This window comes from Anomalospiza imberbis, chromosome 3, assembly GCF_031753505.1.
Source record: "Anomalospiza imberbis isolate Cuckoo-Finch-1a 21T00152 chromosome 3, ASM3175350v1, whole genome shotgun sequence".
NCBI lineage: Eukaryota > Metazoa > Chordata > Aves > Passeriformes > Viduidae > Anomalospiza > Anomalospiza imberbis.
The window spans coordinates 22,255,302-22,275,506 of record NC_089683.1 but is presented as its reverse complement, the minus strand read 5'-3'; the positions used below and the strand labels follow the sequence as shown (position 1 = coordinate 22,275,506).

General features: G+C 33.0%; 1 protein-coding gene across 1 annotated transcript in view; it reads left to right on the top strand.

Annotated features, from left to right (window-relative positions):
* Window positions 1-20,205, top strand: part of CSMD1 (CUB and Sushi multiple domains 1) — a 1,092,711-nt gene that overhangs the window by 897,485 nt on the left and 175,021 nt on the right. The window contains exons 24-29 of the mRNA XM_068183622.1: window positions 1,062-1,253; window positions 5,638-5,764; window positions 7,544-7,746; window positions 15,426-15,617; window positions 17,700-17,838; window positions 19,794-19,981. Of these exons, the coding sequence (XP_068039723.1) occupies window positions 1,062-1,253; window positions 5,638-5,764; window positions 7,544-7,746; window positions 15,426-15,617; window positions 17,700-17,838; window positions 19,794-19,981 (1,041 nt within the window). The remainder of the gene's footprint in view (window positions 1-1,061; window positions 1,254-5,637; window positions 5,765-7,543; window positions 7,747-15,425; window positions 15,618-17,699; window positions 17,839-19,793; window positions 19,982-20,205) is intronic.

The window sequence follows — 20,205 nt, the reverse complement described above, 5'->3', positions numbered from 1 at the left end:
TGGGGCCTTACACATAGGCAAAGACACCTTCTACTAGAACAGGTTATTCAAAGCCACATCCAGCATGGCCTTGAAAATTTCCAGAGAAGGGATATCCACAACTTCCCTGAGCAACCTCGTGTAGACAATGCACTGAAAACAGAAAACGGAAGATCAACAGCCTGATTCTTAACCACTTATATGAGCTGTTTAGTAAAATAAGGACAGCAAAATGGAAAATATTTGTGGAGTCAGAATTACTTCTTTGGTTTGGGGACATGGCAGTAATAAAGATAAATCCACTATGAAGAAGAATTTGGAAATAAAAAAGATGAATTTGGAACCAATCTTCATAATATTCCAGGAACAGGAACTGAAGGCAAAAGAAGAGAAATAGAATGCATCTTTACATTTTAGCAATGCTGTATTAAGACAATGAAGAGAGTAATGCATAAAATGTGGAAAGAGTTGTAGATGCTCAGACCAGATCTGCTCATTCCATGGATCACAGAGGGAGGTATTTATCCCATTCAGCATTTTAATAGGCCAGAAAGAAGAATGCAATTTGAAAATTAGTGTAGGAATACTTCCTTTCAGCAGAGAAAAAACTGAAGCCATGCTATTTTAAGACTAGTATGGATGAAATAGTACTTGCACATGCTTCCTGAGTTAACCACTGTGGTCTCTTGACATCATTATGGAGATTAGGTGAGGAGGTGAAGCTGTTACTTAGTGCCAAAACCAGGATCAATATTTCATTCCCACTGAATAAAAAAAAATGAAATACAGAAGTGGTATAAATTAATTAATTTCTCACCAGTCTATTTTAGAATAATATAGATAAGATACTTTCTTCAATAAGCAAATGTCATAATCAAATATCAAGTTAATAATTAGTTCCTAGTCTTTTAGTTTCTTATTTATCCAAATTATATACCATTTCTCTTTGGTCACTGTGAATACATCTAATATCATTAAATCATGAGAATATAATTTGCATCAGAATCAGATTCATTGCTATTATATTTTATTTGGTATTTATATCTCCATGTCTTTTTTTCTTTCCCTATTTCTGTTTGCAGGTTTTGACCTAGTAAAGTGCGAAGATCCTGGCATACCAAACTATGGTTACAAGATACGAGATGAAGGACATTTTATAGACACTGTCATTTTATACAGCTGTAATCCTGGCTATACAATGCATGGTAGTAGTATTATGACCTGCTTAAGTGGAGATCGAAGAGTTTGGGACAAACCTTTGCCTACTTGCATAGGTAATATGGGTTGTGACAGTGTTCTGGTATGACTGGTCTGGTGGTTCAGGAAAAAAACCCAAATAATCGGTCCTTGTATACTTCATGAGATAATAATGGTGCAAATATATTTTAAATTTCAAGTAAAGATTGAATATGGATATGGAAGGTTATCTTCTCTAAAATAGGCGGCTTGCCATTAATGGTTATGAAACTATTGAAAAACACTTTTTTCTATAGAGCAGCCTTTGATGGAAGACTACTTTGGTTCTGATGAAGCCTTGGGTCACTGAATCTGACATACTATCTCAAGCAGTGGTATTGTCTAAACACTTCATAAACTAAGAAAGCCCCATCATAAAACAAATAAGGTTGTGGGCTTTTTTTCCTTATCTCTTTTTATCAGCTACTGTTTCAGCATCTCATTCCTATGAACTTTATTTCTAAGTTTCATCACACATTGCTGTATTTTTTTTATCCATGTGCTCTGGAATCTTTGTTGCTGTGCTAAGATACCCCATCTGTCAAAGCCTTGAGGTAGACCTTCCCTGAAAATATCACAGCTTCAAGTGCCTAAACCTTTGTTTCATTACAACTAATGTAGATGTTAATCAGAGAATTACTAGCCAACATGCAGAATAACTGAAAACACCAGCATATCTGTTATCCATTGTACCTTTACCTAGCAGTTTGCATCCTCTAGTTTTGCTTTGCAGTCCAGCATTTGCCAGTGACTTCCTGACTTCAATTTTTACATGGAGTTCCCATGAGTCTTTCTTTCTGTGTGTCTTCTGATAGTTTTTGCCTCTGCTGGCTGCTGCTGGCAGATCACCACATGCTTTCAGTCCTCTCCTCACCTGAAGGATCTCTGCTTGTTACCTTTCTCCCATTTCGGGGGCTACATTCTCCATTCCAGAACCTCTTTCCTGCTGAACACATTCAGAAACCTGCAGTCTACAAAAGAGCAAGCCCCCTTCCTTTCAAACATTCAGCTTAAGCTGAAGATAAGTGCCAAAAAAACATCAGTGAACAGCACTTCTGCTGTCTTAGTAGAGGTTATTTTCCCCACTTGATTCTAGAATTTTATCTGTAAGTTTTCTTCTATATATATGAGAGGTCAAAACAACTATCCAGTTTTGATTTAAAGACTTTTCCAGGCTCTTTATGCATTCAAGTCCTCATGTTCTTCAGTTTAATTGGTTAGCTTCCTTTTCCTCCAAGTTTGCCCTTTTGTAGAGAAGACCCATAATTAGTCATACCTTTGCCTATTTCCCCATGTAATTTAAATGAAGTAATTTCTCTAAGGTCACTTTCTGCAATATTTTTTTGTGCCTATGTTCACTACCAAGACATAGAATCTAAAATACTTGTTGGTTTCAAGTCTATTTGGTGAATAAATCCAACCACCTACCTATTTCCTTTTCTTTGTATGATGATTTGTCTTTTAATATATATGTGGGATGTTAAAATTTCAAAGATATAATAATATGAATAGTAGTAATTAAAAAAAAAAAAAAAGCTGTATATTCCAAACTGACCTGGAGGAAGCTAGGGAACCCAGGATCAAGCAAATCTAAAGAAAATTGCCATCTTTACTCCAGTAGAACATCTTTCATGGTCCTTCTTCAAAATACTTTTTGACCAATACTTTTTGACTTGTTTGTTTTTTCATGCTAATAATCTAATAATTTAGATTATTAGTGTATTCTTACCATGTAATGTTCCTTCTAGTCACTTATTTCAACCTGTATTTCCAATTTCTTCATACCAATATGCTTTTAAGATTCTATATTTCACTCAAGATTTTCACTCTTTTTTCGTCTTTTTTTTGTCTTTGATTTTTGTACCTTGCATTACTAGATTTGGTTTCTGTATTTTATTTCCAATCTTTTGAAATAATTTGTGCCAGAATTTCTTGAGAATTCTCTTTCATCTCTAAGTGAAATTATGTCCCTCAATCAATAGAATAATCAGGGTTTTTTTGGTATTCTGAGAGAGATTTTGGTCTTATTTTCTGTCTGCTTGACCAAAAAGTATCTTTCTATGTGCTTCTATCTCTCTAAATATATTTTTAATTACTGTCCTTGTTCCTCTCTTAAAATAAAATTTTGGGATTTCATAAGTTCTTCATGAACTACCTCTTTTCATTTCTAGTTTAAATCGCTTCTGGACCATTAATTAGTTCCCCAATAAATCGAGTGTTCACTGTTGTCTCTTAAAATCTTCTAAAAGTGTTTCCTTCTAAACAGTCTTTTACAGTCTGTTATCTTCATTAAATTATGGGGAGTTTTTACTCTTCTGTGCACAGGAAATCTTGCCATGAAGATCCCTAAAAATTCAGTTATATATCTGCAGATTATTTGTCTTGCTTCCCTTCCCCTTTAGACTTATAAGATCTGTTCTTCCATCATTTTTATCTTATGTTATCACAGTTTTATCTTTTTCTACTTTGATTTAAATGATTTATTTTTCTTCTTTTTTTCTGAAGGTGTCACGAAGTTCCAAACATCACTTCCTTTCTTAGAAACATTTTCTTAACATCTTTGTGGAGATGCATTATTTTTGCTCGTAGACTAGATCAGCTTCTGATATTTGCTGTTCTCTTTGATGGCATTCATATTCTTAATTGTATTCACTATCATTTCAGTCTCATTCACAAAAAAATTCAATAATATAAATAGGCATATTCCACACATCCTACACTTACTAATTTTTAGTGATAAACTGTTATACTGGTCTTAGCATTCAATCTTATTTTTTCTATGTTCTAAACCTTAATGAAGAATGCCAGTGAATTACTTTAATTCCGCCTCTAGAAGCTTCCAGTATTGTTGAAGTCACTTCTATTAGTTATAGTACAGGTGTTTATATAGTATATTCTTTGAGGTTTTACAGTATTCTCATTTATGTATATTAGAATATAAATTTTTTGTATTATTTTTATAATAACTTCTGAAAGTTTACTTTTGATATACTTCTAAAATGGATTAAAAAATATATATATGAAATACATGATGCATCATCCCAAATTTTATGAGGTATTCTTTTCTTAAATGGGCCTTCTCAGAATTTTAAATCAAGTATGTCAATTAGTTTGAGTTTAAATTTTGGGTTCACTGAGTTAAATTTAGTTCTCCAGTAAATACAGTACTGTATCAGTAATTTCTTGTCTGTAGTTATCCACCACAGTGATTATTGCAATCCAAACTTTCTTGTATAATGGAAAGTAATTGAAATCATAGAAGAGGGTTACATGTGAAGAAATTTTGTACTTAAGTTTCTTCCTGCTGTGGTTCTGTCTACAGAATGTAGTGTTTTGAGTGATCAGACGAGCAGGATAAAAAGTAAATCAGTCACCTTATTTCCTCTATGGTAATTTTCCCTCATGATAACAACTTGGTTGTAAGCAGGGGCTTGGTGGTATGTACAAAGATTAATATTTGTTAGGAGTATTGCTGATAGATTATTTGGTCCAACTGCCATGTTTTTTCCATCATCTCTGTCTTACTATGCTTGCTGTACAAATGTGCTTGAATGAACCCCCATGGTAGGTTGGTTTAACAGCTTCTAAGGCAACACTATAAATCTAGTCGAAATTCAGGTACTTAACTGAATTCAATCACTTAACTGAAGAATCGCTGATCCTTTTTAGTTTTTAGTTCAGTGGCACTGACTGTTACACAGTTCTCTTTCATCAGGGTGTGTCATTACATTGGCCAGACAACAGCATGATGCCCTAAACAAGCAACATAAGAATAATTTGATTATGGATGCTTAGTGTTGCCATTGGTCTCTCCACAAAAACAGCATTGATAGTAAAAGTGTTTTAAACCAGATGCCACATACTATCAAATTGTAACTTTCTGATTTACTCTCGCTCTGCAAGCATATAGCAATTAAATTTTAGGCAATACCTACTGCTTTTTGGTGTAATTAATCCTGAAGCTATATAGAAGTAACTTGAAAGCATTAAACTAAAATAATTTTGACATTACAGCAAAACAGAAAGCTATTTTAATTATAAAAGTCAATGCTGCAAAATTTGAATTCAAACATTCATTGTTAGAAAAGCTAAGCATGTTAGACCGGAAATTTCTGAAACATTTTTCCTGTTTTGCTAATGCTAAAATTGTGCTTTTGTAATCTCTGTACATATTGAACCTTTCTGGTCAGTTAAGTAACCTAATCACAATTTTAGGATTTATTTCTTTATAACAAGGTAAGAATGAGATCATTGTGTTAATTTTTAACTAATGTACATGTCCTGGTTTGTATGTATGTCTAGTACTTCAGAAGTATTAGGTCATTCTGTTAACCCTTTAGAAAACACAGAGATGTGGAATGGATGGAAAATGGAAGTGCCAATTACTATGGTCTCATTAGAAATTTCATCCTTATTATGCAGCTGAGTGTGGTGGTCGAATTCATGCTGCTACATCGGGGCGCATTTTGTCCCCTGGATACCCAGCACCATATGACAACAATCTTCATTGCACTTGGATTATTGAAGCAGATCCAGGAAAGACAATAAGGTACGTGCTTAATTTCAATATTTATGGTGGAATTCAGTATGTTATAAATTTATTGTCACTCTCATATTTTTCCACACAAGCTGCTGGTTTTCACTGCATAGTCATGTCACCTCCTATCAGACGTTGCATCAATTTTTGAGGTTGCTTACCTGTTTAGGTATAAAGTCCCTGGATATGGGGCAAGATAAGCAGCATTCAAGGCACATTTGAGTATTGCCTCACCCAAAATTGTCTTTTGCACCAGGACAACACCAAATTCCACAAACAAATGCCAAAATATGTTAATTAGTAGTATTAAACAGCTTATATAAGGGTGAACAAGAACCTCAGGAATCTGCATAATAGAACAGTTCTCATGAATCACAACTAGAAAAAGAATGTTGCATTCCCTCATCCTCTCCACAAGATAGCTCTGCCAGCACAGCAAGGCCATCAGTGCCAGGGCAAAGCACAGACACATTATTTGAATTAACGTCTTCCCAAATTTAGCAAAATGAAGAGTTAATCAGTGAAACCAACAAACTTTGTGACCTGCACAGGAACTTGACACCTAGTTACTACCATAGCTATAGAACCTTCGTATAAACTTATGTTACCTCAAGACCCACACTGGGCCCTGAAAAAGCCTTTAGTAGGTTGACATTGTCCCTCCTCAGCAGGATGGGGCAGGGAATAAATAACAGGAGAAAATAAACTTGTGAAAATAAACTCATTTTAATAGAACAAAAGCAAAGGTCCATGCATGGAAGCAAAAGAAAACAAAATATTTATTCTTTACTTCCTATCAGTAGGTGATGGACAGCCACCTCTTCAGGAACAGGCCTTCAGTATGTGTGCTCTGGAAGACAAACATAATCACAGAATATTCTGATTTGAAAGGGATTCACAGGCAAAACAATATAATTAAATGAAAATTATTCAGTGGGAGATTTTTCCTCCTGTTTTTTTTGTAATCCTGTTTCACTAAGCCAAATATTGAATTCATGCCATCATGGGTTATTTCAATGCATCATTTTTGTTTAAATAACATTTTTCCAATTAATGATTTCCAGTCAAGGACTAATAAGATGAAGAAATGTCAACACGCAACTATTTGAAACAACATTTTGATATTTACCTATTAGAGTTCTTCAGCATTAAGAATGTAAACATTCAGGACTTACAGACAATGCAGATATTTTGACTTGTAAGATAACATTCCTGAACAACTTAATAAATATAATTCTTCACCTGAAGTTAAATACAGATTATTTTATTATAATACAATTTTATATTTTATGAATTTTTGCAAAAAGCCAATCTATTATATTTTTCTCTTTTTTGTGTAGGAAAGGAGATGCCATGCTGACAGGACTCCTTGTGTTATGTGTTCTACTGTCCAGTAGCTGCCACGTTTTTTTAGTTGCATATAATTCAAGCAAAACAGCATTCTTGCTGTCCTCATTTGAATAAAAAGACTAAATCTTTGATGAAATCATAGTTTTTATACCTGAAAATATTTAACATAAAAATAAGATAATTTATAGACCTAAAAGTCAAGTCTTGAGAACTTATGCCCTGTAATGGCATTTCCTGTCATTCAGACATTTATAAAACGGAACTGCATGACTCTTATAAGATCAGTTTGTTCAACAAGAAAAAATAATAACTCTGCTGGATTTCCAGGTCTTCTTCAGTCCTAAACAGCTTATTAAAACTACAATTTGGGAATGATTGCTTGGAGTTTCATGTAATTGTGTTTAACAAGTAATGCACAGTACTTTTACTTTTTCTTTGCAGTCTGCATTTTATTGTTTTTGATACTGAGGTTGCTCATGACATCTTGAAGGTATGGGATGGGCCTGTTGAGAGCAGCATACTTCTCAAAGAGTGGAGTGGCTCGGCTCTTCCAGAGGATATTCACAGCACTTTCAACTCCTTAACATTACAATTTGACAGTGATTTCTTCATCAGCAAATCAGGCTTCTCCATTCAGTTTTCAAGTATGTAAATATTTTTCTTCTCCCAATATAATAATTTCATATTTATATATATTATTCCTATACTTATTAACTCTTTCTCAACTCTTTTGACACTTCCTCAGTCTTTAGAAGAAAATATATTATTTTAATTATATTATGTGTTTATGCAAATGGCTACAACTAGGGAGAATTTTTGGATTTACTTTGAATTTTTTAGGCTTTTTATTCCGTGTTTGCCACAGCAACCACATACTTAGCCTTATCTAATTAGCATTATTTAACAAGTCAAAATGGGTCTATACATGCAGAACTTTTCTTCTCCACCAGTAATCTTAAATATTCCCACCAGTGTTACCTAACAATGTATTATTTAATGTTTATTGTTTATGTTGGTTGGATTTTTTTTTCTCAAAACATTGGCTGCTTGATGCATGATTTTTATGACCTAAACATTCTAAACAAGGTAAAGAATACAACACACCTTACCATATTGAAACAAACACTTAAAAATTACTATTAAACTAATCAAATTGATCTTTAGGAGTAAAGTAAAAGCTTCTTTGTTTATAGAGAAGTTATGATCAATATTGTATGAGAGATCAGTATGTTAAAACTGGGTATGTGGAGTTTTTCTGTGTTATTTTGACCTAAAGACAGGGGGTAGAACACAGGAGAATGTATATTTTTCTTTGACTTGGTCATTGCATCCTTATATGTCCAGATATAATGTATGTATTTCTCATCAAACCATAGAAAAATTATGAATTAATGTGTGTGTGTAGAAGTATTCACACACATTAATTCATATAATCCATAGATTATGTCATTCAGAAATAAGGAGTTCCAATAAGCTTTCAGTCATTATTATTTACATGAGGATGTAAACTTGGGGTTTTCCTAGTCTATAAGTCTCTAATGCATTTTACATTTACGTATTTACTTAATTTTCCTGTATTTTTCTGAATGCTGTCTGCCTCCCCCACAACACTCTTTCATCAGCCTAAAAAAGACTAGTTCAAAGTATGCAAAATGAATTAAAGACAAAGAGCAGAATAAATGTTTCTAAGGTTTCTCACCAGTGTGCTATATAATGTGCTGCTTTTCACTGTTTTTTTTTTTTTTTTAACAAGATAAGTTTTATATTTTTGGAAATGAGTGGGTTTTTTCCTTGTCAGGATTAGCAAACACATTTAAGGTTGTATTATATGAAAATAACTTTATGCTCCGATTTTGAAAGAACAGAAATGTTTAAGCAGTTCAGTTTATCAAGCATTCCTTGAACTTCAGTGGCACTGAGAGCAAGTGGAAGACAATTTAAAGCTGTAAGACAGAATAACTGATTTTCCCATCCTAGTATCATATCTGATGAATGCACTGAGTGACTGTGCTGACAGTTGCAGAGTATGTTTTACTGGAATTAACTGGAGTTAGTGATGAAGAACTTTAAAAGCTCAAGTATAGGGAAAATAGTTTCATTCACTCTGCTTGACAAGTGGAATGTGTTACTAATTTTTTAATTGTAAGTAGTAAAATATAGGATTTAAGGAATATGTTAAAGTAAATGTTTAGTTATTTAATCTAAAAATCAGTGTAGTATATTTAGTCTTCTTGAGGCAATGAGAAGACTGCTGTGTCCTTGACCTGTAAAGGATTTAAAGTAATTAATCTATTGCTAAGTGGGAATCTTTACATGCTTTAGTATTCATCATGTGTTCAAACTGTCAGACAGTTTATAGCAAAGCTGCACAGAATATTGACATTGCAGTACTTTAGTAGCTTGTAACTCTAAACAGAAGATTTCTGAATTGCTGAAACTTTTTTTCTTTTTGGCAATTACAGAAGATGTAGACATTTTGTTACAAGTTCTATGAAGGTAATTGGTGAAGTTTTTTGTCTTTGTGTCATGTGAATGATTTTGAAGTGTGGCATCTGTTAATGAGTATTTCATTTAACTCTTAATTATAATTGAAGAAGTAAATTTCAGGTTCAGAATTGCACAGAACTGAAAAATCTTTAGTAATACAGCTTCTCTACTGGATTATACAGTGGGAATGAGTGTCTGCGTCCAAGAACAGTCCTTTATGCGATCAGATAAAGGATATACATTTCAGAATATCAGGCCAAATTAGCAACTTAAAGACAAAACATTAAAGTGCTAATTTTTGTCTGGAAAATTTGTTTCACTGTGCTGTGAATGTGCTAATTACTCTCTGTACTCTAGAATGTCAAAACTGTGTCTGACTAAAAAAGGGGTGCTGTGAAAGGTTAATGTAAAGTGGATCAGAAAATATCACATATAAATTACTTACTCCTGATTGTAAATGTAATTAGAGGTATTTTAATGAAAAAATATAATTGGCTGAATCTTGCAAAATGTTTCAATGTTAAAGTGCCCTGTCTTTCCCACTCAGCTCAGCATGTAGAACATGAGGACATGAACTGACAAGAGTGATTATGTTAATTGTAATTAGTCTAATGCTTTTCATTAAAACCTAATTACCATTTAGTTATGCATAAAAGCACAAAAAATGAATTTCAGTGAGGAAAACTGACCTTTACTTTGGGGGTTAGGTACTTTTAAGCTATGTATTACAAGTCAAGGATGTCCACCAACTCTTTCTGGCAAAAGGGTATAGGCAGATTTGGTTTTTGGCTTCTTTATTACAAATAAATACTGGCAGCAAAAACTTCTTTCCTAAGTTAACCATTAAAAAGTGCTATCTAACCTAGCTTAATTCTGTCCTACATATCTAAAGTAAAGAGGATAAATTTCCATCTGACGTTGCCTTTTTCTTCTTATCAGCTACAGGTCTAGATATACTAATAGTAATTTTCAAACTTTTGAATATTTAAAGGCAGATGAAATAAATCCCATCTGTCTAGTTTCCTTTGAGATGCCATAAAGTATCCTGGCTAGTCTCCATCTGCCGCTTCAGAAGGTTACACAACCGTAAGTCCTCTCTCCTATCTCCCAGTCCTGTGCTGATACCCTGGATATGATAAGGCATCTGAAATGAGTCTAGTCAACTATGTTGAAGCAGATAAATCTTGTCAATCTTGCCCTGAATGTTTAATCTCCATCTACTCTAGACTTCTGAATGTTAATGTTCTATTTCTTTTTTTGACCTGAAGTTTATTTTATTGAGAGGCTTTATTTATAACTGTATAATTTTCATACTTGATATTTAGCAAAAACAATAGACATTACAGATGACAGCATCAGCACTGGCAGTTTCTAGTCATATTGTCATTCTTATAGGCTCTGATAGCTTTAGTTTAAAAATACCTTATTAGTTCTACATTTACAGTCTATTCTTTTCTTCTTCAGCTATGTTCTCAGCTGTTCTAACTTAAGAGAACTGTACCCTTTTCTTCAACTAAATGATTAGTTTATAGTTTCTTAGGTGGTTTTACAGATTTTGGTCCTCAAGGCAAATAATACATAAAAGGATTTTAGGTGGTTTTACAGATTTTGGTCCTCAAGGCAAATAATACATAAAAGGATTTTATTCACACTCTTATTAAAATTAAAAAAAAAAAAAGGCGATATCTGGCTTTTCTAGAGTTAGACTTATCTGTAAATTTTCTATGCCCATCTCTGGTTCTGCAGTATTGTAAATTTCTCTTAGTTAAGGTATTATGTAAGCATACACTTTAATTAAAACTGTGCCTATCTTTGCTTTCATAAAAGCAAATATGTGATCTTTTTTTTGTTAGTATAAAACAACTGTAAATATGTTAATTAAGTAGAGAAGCATTTTTTCTACTTTTTCTCAATTAATTGTAAGGTTTCTGTCTTATTTGAAGAACTTTGGACACTCATATTATTAAAAGCAAAAATACAACATTAAGGCATTTGTATAGTTGGTTTAGTCCACTTTTCATTTTTTTGTTTGCTTACTTTCTCAATATTTTAAAATTTTGCTCTTGAAGTATATGCAGAGATAAGCAATGATGACTAAAGATGCCTAAATCTTTAACCTAACAACACAAATCACCAGTTATGATAATACAAGTAAACAACTTACACCAATTGTAATTGCAACAATTATTTGGAAATTATTCTGACAGATGTTGACACATCTGTTCACAACATACTTCCTCTGGCAAAAACTTAACTATCAGCTATTTGGTTGTTCCTAATGGCACTGGGCTTAATATGACAAATCTGTTTAAGCAATGATTTCTGCTTTTGTCTAGCTTTGCAATTCCATTTGATTGTTTGTTTGTCTGCAGCAGCTTTTACAGTAACTGTGTCACCTATTTTGAACTGAGTGATGTTGTCCTGAAAATTGTTCCTTTACAGTTGAAATATCTTTTAATCACTTGCCTAATGGCCTAAGTTGCCACACTTAAGTAGTATAAGTATTTGATGCTAATTTGCACAGTACTTAGTTTGTACATTTACATATGTTATGTGAGTTAGTTTTTGGAGAACAAAGACTATTCTTTGTTTCACAATGTTAGTCTGAAATCACTGCAAATCCATGAACATCTCAGCTTTGATAAGCAAATTCCTCCCTTTTCAAGCTTCTTATTATGTAAACATAATGCACTGAACAGGGGAAGGCTGTACAATTTAAAAGGCTGGAAAAGTCTATATTGTTTTTATAACCATGTGTACTAGAAATAAAATTGCGTCTGTAGCACAACACTAAAGCAAACGGCTTACATGATTATTACAACAAACTTAGTGAAAATTATAGGGATGAAGGTGTTGGTTTTATTTCCTTGAGGTACAAGAGAATACAAACTAAAAATTATGTAAAAAATAAAAAAGAATAAAAGATAAATTAGGCAAAAATCTAACATTTTGCTCGCAGGTCTATAGACCTGCAAATACAGTGTCATATTCTCAACAGCAGTTTCCTACTGATTTTCAGTTCAATTTTAAATCAACTTTGAAATATAATTTGAGGACCAAATGCAAAATGAAATCTAAAATGGGATTGTGAAAGGTTCTTAAATTAGAGTCAGGGAGGCTTAACACAGTGGTTCTCTACATATGGAGGTCTGAAAACTCCTTGGCAATCTGTGGTTTTCCCAGCTGTCTGTTCTTCTGGAACATACCTCTGAGTTCCATCTTTAATGCACAGAGAAGCTTGTTCTTCTCTGAGCAGATGAGACAGTAGGAGATGGGAAATCTGTACAGAGAATTACTCTGAAACCCTCTGAGTATCATCTAGGCTTAAGGCTTAGAGCACATATGCAAGAGTTGAGAAAGAGCAATTACTTATTTTCCAGCTTAGTGACATTTACATCTTGTCTCCTGGCTATCCCACTTTAGGAACCTAATTTTTCTGAGTCATTTTTTAAAAGTCTAAGTATGTAATTTTTGATTTTGCATCCTTGAGCCTAAAAAGTAGTTATTGCTTTCCTTGCTTTACAATGCATATGTTTTACTTGTTAAATGTTATAAAAGAAGAGCAGTGACTGAAAGCTGGTGGTTTTAAATTTCTGGATTACTTATAAATGCATATGACCTCTATACCCTTCAGATATTTGCAAAATACTAAATGAAGAAATATCAGACTTGTAGTTTTCATGCAGTTACAGAATCTCTTGGGATTCTTGAGAAGTAAAACAACTTGGAAAGGAGGCAAGTTAAAATGTTGACAGTCTGTCTAAATGTTCACTTTACTAGATGACACGTCAGTGGTTTAATGTTAGGTGCTCTATTTAATTAGGATCAAGTGTATTTCGCACAGTAAAAAGTTTGTTGGTTTCAAATACATAAAATAACTTCTGAGGCTGCGAGACCAAAAGTGTAAAGAATATTTTGGTGTTTAATAAATATCTGTGATAATTTTTAAAATTTAGAACTTTATATATGAGAAATGGAGATTCAAAATGTAGTGAAATTAATATTAGAAGGCATCGGTCCTTTCTAATTGATGGATACTTGACACAGTTGTTGGGGAAAGTGTTGTTTGCTCAGATATTATATAGTATAACATTTTAAGAAGAAAATCAATCTATTCAGAGATATGTTAAGAAATGACAGTAGTTAATGACAGAGATTGGCTTGTGCTCATTTATTTGGAAGAATTGCAAGTCTTTAACAGCTATACACTAGAGCAATCCATTGTTCAGAGCTGCTGTTGTCTGTAAAATCAGGAAAAACTTCTCTGAGGTGATGACCATGCTTTCATTCCCTTGTGGCCAAACATACTTTTAGTAAACTACACAACTATGGTGTGTCACATAAGTTGTCAGAGTGGTGCCTGGGGAATCTTTACACAGTTCTCATTAGTAGTGACAGCTATTTCTTTAATTCCTAGTGGAAAAAAATCTACCACAATTAAAAACCTACCATGTCTTTTACTTCACTTACATATAGGAACATTCCCAAGTATGAGATATATTGTTTTGAAATGGAAACAAGAAAAAAAAACTGAGAATAATAAAATTTCAAACAAAGTTTGTATGTTTCTAAGTGTTTCTAAATGTTGATTATAATAATCCATGAATTCTCCCATAAAGATGTCTTAAAACTTTCTGTGATTTATCTGTGACCACCCATTCAATAGAACATGCATAAAACCACTTTAAGAGTTGTTGGTTGTTTCCTATTTTACTCTTTTTTTTTTTTTTTCAACCTTTCTTTCTTCTGAAAATTTACAACACAGGGAGAAAAAAATAGTCAAAAACATTTTCCAGTTGTACAACTTGGTAGTTGTTTGAAGTTTGCAAACGTTTAGCTGCTCTTGCTGTTTCTTATAGTGGTGTACCCTTTGGTGTGAACAGAAGGAGTAGATGCAGCTGTTAATTCAGAAAATTAATTATTATGGACAGGAAGGTTACATACTGGTGGTAAACACCAGTACTACTCATGGCAACTGCGACATAACTGGATTTATGACCTTTTATTTTGTGTTTTGTTCACAGTTGTAGTCAGTTCTTTGAAAAAGATGCTTGGGTGAGGACTGGTAGGAAAATTAGTAGGGACATTAGTCTCAAGAGATGGACCCTCTTTCCTTTGGAAGACTGCAAAGTTTATTGCAACTCAGGATGTCTGAAGACCTGAAGCCAGTAGAAGAGAACCCAAAGCCAGAAGAGACCTGGCATCTTCCAGAAATCTGTATTAGATGTAGATCTGTGTATCCACTTGCTTCGTGGTTATTTGCATTAAGTTTTAAAATAATTTATTCTTTTAGAAAGCAAAATCTATATCCAGCTACTGAAGACTGATCATAAGTGAGATATTTTGCTAAGATTCAGTTTAAATTATCTCTAAGAAAGTGGTTTCTTGCCCCTGAAATTAAAACTTCAGGGCTGCATAAACTGCTGTTTGATTTATCCAGATGGGTAACGAGCATTTGCATGCTGCAGGATAGTAGGACTATAAAACAACATTATTTACAACATGATACTTACCCTATTGTGCAAAAGGCATCAAATTTGTTTTGATAACCAGAATATTAAATAGAGAAAAGGAGTTACTAGTTCTTTTGTTGTGTTAACTGGACAAAACCAGTCCATATTTTATACTAAAGATACTGGCAGGAAGCCAACATAATCATGATGTATCTCAGTGAGCAGAGTTTTGTAAAAGTAAAGAAACAAAATGCCTTCCTGCATTACCTGAAGAGTAAATAATACTACCTCTGGTTGGAATGCTAATGTGAACCTGTTGTGCATTTAATTATGCAGGGTAAGTATCCATACCTTACATCTTTTCTTTCATCATTCCCTTGCAGCTTCCATTGCATCAACTTGTAATGATCCTGGGACACCTCAGAATGGCACTAGATACGGAGACAGCAGGGAACCTGGAGACACCACCACCTTCCAGTGTGACCCTGGCTATCAGCTGCAAGGGCAGGCTAAAATTACGTGTGTGCAACTGAATAACCGATTCTTTTGGCAACCTGATCCCCCTACATGCATAGGTATTGAGATGTTAGTCTCTACTTAGCACTAATACAGATTGGATTTCCTGTTCAATTACTGGGCACATGGTGCTCATGCTGGAGTGATGTCTGCAGAGCTCAGTTATTTTGTACTTACAGACAATGTCAGTCTTGTTCTCTTGATTAACAGTATTTTTTGGGTATGATTTTCTTTCTTTATTCTTAAAACTTCATAAAAGTTTGAAAATCACAAATTCTAATAGAAATAAGTAAATAGAAGTGGTGATTTGGATAAAAAAAATCATGTTGAAATAACTTCATTAAAATGTTCTTCTATATAACAGTTTGGTTATATAAACTGTGATCTGTAATTTATTCTGAAAATATTTATATGTATATAATATATATGTATTTCTGAGTTATCTTACAGATTAAATACCCATCCTGTGCAATACCTTGGAAAATGGATACTTATTGGAAAAAGTAGATGCAGAGGAGGGGATCCAAATGACAATGCTGTCTAAGAAATTAGATATATTTCCATAGCACCAGGAGAGAATGGATCCATAGTGCTAGGTTGTGTAAAGGGTTCCCTGAGTTTTTTGTCAGTAGACAATATTTACAAGCTTAGAAGTATTGCTGAATTGTATTTTTAAGGTCATTAACATAGGTTTCCTAAGAGTAATCAACATGTGCAAATTTATCTGCTAGGCATAGTAATTTTTAAAATCCTTGATATTTTGTTGCCTAATGATTTATAATTAAATGAAGACTTACTTTAGCAGTACAAAATTCCAGATACAATATCGCTGGAATAAACATAAAGCTTACTCTATCTACAAGGCATTTTGGACAGGCACTTTCCAAAATGGCATATCCTTAAACAACTGCAGTTCCTCTGTTTCTCTGAAGTAAAAATACTGTGAAGGATTCAAGGATAGTTTCTCTGATTCCATGTCATGTAACAGTATTGGAGAAGCACATAATCTGCATACTATCTTCTGGATACCTTGTGCAATATACAAAGCAGTATGAAAATGCTTTCTAAATATATTGGGATCATTCACAAATTAAATATCTAAAGAAAAATTTAAAATAATATATGTGGTATCTAAATCTAGACGATTCATATTTTTACTTTAGGTACTAACTATAATCACTCCATATTTCTTTACAATCTAGTATAAAACCCCAACAAAACAAACCTAAAAAAAGAAGGAAATAAAACAGAAAGAAAGAGAGAATTCTTTGGGAAAAAAAAAAAAAAATTACTGTTATTCTTTCATATACTCAATGGGACTTTGAAGGAGAAAGCAGATTAAAGTAATCTTTAGTGTAGACATGACAATAGTAGAAACCTGAAGAGTTCTGTAAAGCAGTTATATGTCATTTTAAAATTTTCATAAAGTCCTTACTTTAGCATGCTGACTTATAAATGGAGTCGCCTGAGAAGAAATCTCTTCAAAATGTTTAGTGTAGAATCCAAATCCTCAGTATCAACTATTTTGCACCATAAATGTGTTTCTCTTAGTTTAATTGACATGGTAATGTGGATGCAGCCTGTCTTGACTACTTTACTTTTTTGATAGACGTACTTTTGTTAGACTTTGTAGATGTGATTATGAGAGTAGGATTCCTTATCTGTTTAAAAGTTCAATTCATGGTAACAAAATGAATGTATTTGATTTTTGATTTGGGTAATATCTTTTACGAAGTGAATCAAATCGGTTTCTGTAACATCTTTGGTCAACAGAAACTGCAGTCTGAGTCCTACTATTGACCTTTCGCAGTTTTTAAAGTCCTTTCAGTATATAAGAAATTTTCAGCATAATAGAGACAGGATTAATATGAAAAATATACAGGACTTCCTGTTTAACTTCATGTTTTTATTCCTTTAGAAAAATTTCTTCCTTTACTGCTGTTGAATATGAACAGAGATAACTTTTTAAGGAGGAAAATAGGAAATTTTTTGCTGACAGGAAGTGGGGAAAGTTCTGTGTTTTAAAAAAAATATTATTAATTTTGGTAAATGTAGAAGTAATTTTCTTCTACTTAAAAGCTAATATGTGCTTGTGAATTTAACATGTGGCTATATTCCTATTTCTTTTTACATTGTGACAGCTGCATGTGGAGGAAACCTGACAGGCCCAGCAGGAGTTATTTTATCGCCTAACTATCCACAGCCTTATCCTCCTGGGAAAGAATGTGACTGGAGAATAAAAGTAAACCCTGACTTTGTCATTGCCTTGATATTCAAGAGGTACCATTTCTCTATGAATGCCTTTGTTTTAAAGGGTTTTAAATGTCACATCTAAAATGCCAATATTTATAATTTCTTAAAGCTTCTAATTAAATTCTCTGTCTACATCCTGGAGCATGTATCTAATATGTGCTATATCATGGATTCCAAATAATGTAAAAGAAAAATATATAGCTGTATGGTACATTTTTTTATCCAATATGTTCCTGAAAAACAAAACTTTCTGTGAAATATCAAATAAAAATCCTTTTAAGATCATATTAATTTCTAGAAGTGCTTCATTTATGCTATTGTAACTAATAGTTAAGATTGAAAGTGTAGTGGAAATTCCATCTGTAAGTCAGTTCTTTCAGGTTTTTTATAAATACAGCCTAAATATACTTTGCTTAAAGTGCATAGATCAGAAAAAAAAATTCTACACTGAGATAATATTGTGTCATAATTTTAATTATTTCCTTTGTGTTCCATCATCAACCTATATGTGCTGCATAGATTTTTACAAGTTGAAGTTCAGGGATATAGTCATATTGCATTCTGTTTGTCATTTCTAATTGAATCAGTCCTATATAATCATCTTGCTTGCTGTATCTGTGGATGCAAATTCAATTTCTTTTCATTTCTTGAAACTCTGTTTTAAGTGTGATTTTAAAGCTGACAGTGGTAACATTACTGTTGACTGCAGTGAAATGTTGATCAGTTGTGATTCTTTTACGAAGAGATGGTGGCATGAGAATTTTGCTGTATAACATTTGTACCCTTTCTGTGAAAAAAAAAAAAAAGGCAACATAACACCAAAAGAACAACCACCAAACAACACCAAACGAAAATAAAATCTGGTTCCTTTAATTACGGACTGCAGTTTATTTTCTAAAAACTATTGATAGACACAAAATTAAAGAAAGGAATCCTAAGGTACTTGAAATTACATAATAAAAAAAATAATTATGTTATTCTGGTATTATATCAAATAACAGTAATAGATAGAATAGTTCTCCACTAATTACACTCTTGAAGATGTCATATGATAGGTGTAGTAAGCAGCATATTTCTCTGGATTACCTAAAAATTTACTCAAATGCTCCATTTCAAATAAGATGAAAGAAACTTACTCAGAAAGTTACTTAGCATTCAGATTTGTTTGTGAGTGTTATTGTAGGGAGTACAATATGAGTAATTTAATAGAATTTCCTGTTTATGCTATACTTCCAATAAATTTTCTAAATGGTTGCAGGCCAGTAATACACACACTTTTCAGTATCTGAAATTAGGCCTGGCGTTCCCTGGTTCTTCTCTCACGCCCTTCTTGTAAATTGCAGTAACATTGGCCACCTTCCAGAGAGCAGAGACCTCTCGTGAACTCACCTTAAATTCCTCTGAAAGACATTCCATTCATATTATCTTCATAATTACTTTGTAAAACATATGAATATCATCAAATATAGTATAAAGTAGATGGTTTAGTAATAATTAATATTAATTCACATTAGTTTATCATGTTTGATATCATCTGGGTAAGAACAAACACAAGTTCCAAGATAATAGTCTATCCATGAAAGCATCTCATTTCTAAAATGATAAACAAGTTTGTAATGGGTGGATTTAGTGTCATCCAGTTTAGCCACCTAAAAGCTGGACTTTTAATTCAAGCTACTTTTCTGGATTATTCCTTTGGTCCTCTGGTCAGAGGCAGCCTTTCTGAATCATGATTCCATGATCTTGAGAAAGGTGTTAAAGATAGGTGGGAGTATTCATAATGGTCTTTGGAAAGCCTAATGTGTTCGTATCAATGATAAAAAGAATTCCTCAGTGAATTTTTTACTGTGAATCATGTTTAAAAAACATTTATTTCTGGAGAAGAAAATGTGTTAGGCAGATAATTGGCAACTACAGTCACAGTAATGTTTAACTCATTAAAAAAACCCGAAGACTTAATTATTTTTTACCTTTATTTTCAGTTTCAATATGGAACCCAGTTATGATTTCCTACATATTTATGAAGGAGAAGATTCCAACAGTCCTCTAATTGGCAGTTTTCAAGGCTCACAAGCACCTGAAAGAATAGAGAGCAGTGGTAACAGTCTGTTTCTGGCTTTTCGCAGTGATGCTTCTGTTGGAATGTCAGGATTTGCCATTGACTATAAAGGTACTGTTCTCATCATAGTCTAAATAAGAGGGGAAAAAATGTTACTTAGTAATTATTGAGACTCAAATCTGTTTCCTTCTGTATATGCTCATAACTGAACTGCCAAATACCTTTATGCATCAATGTATGTTTTAAAAACTATTTTCTGTTAATTTGTGAAGGAACACAGAAATCCTATTTCATTAAATCTCTTTCACATCACTTATGCACATTTTCATCTTCCA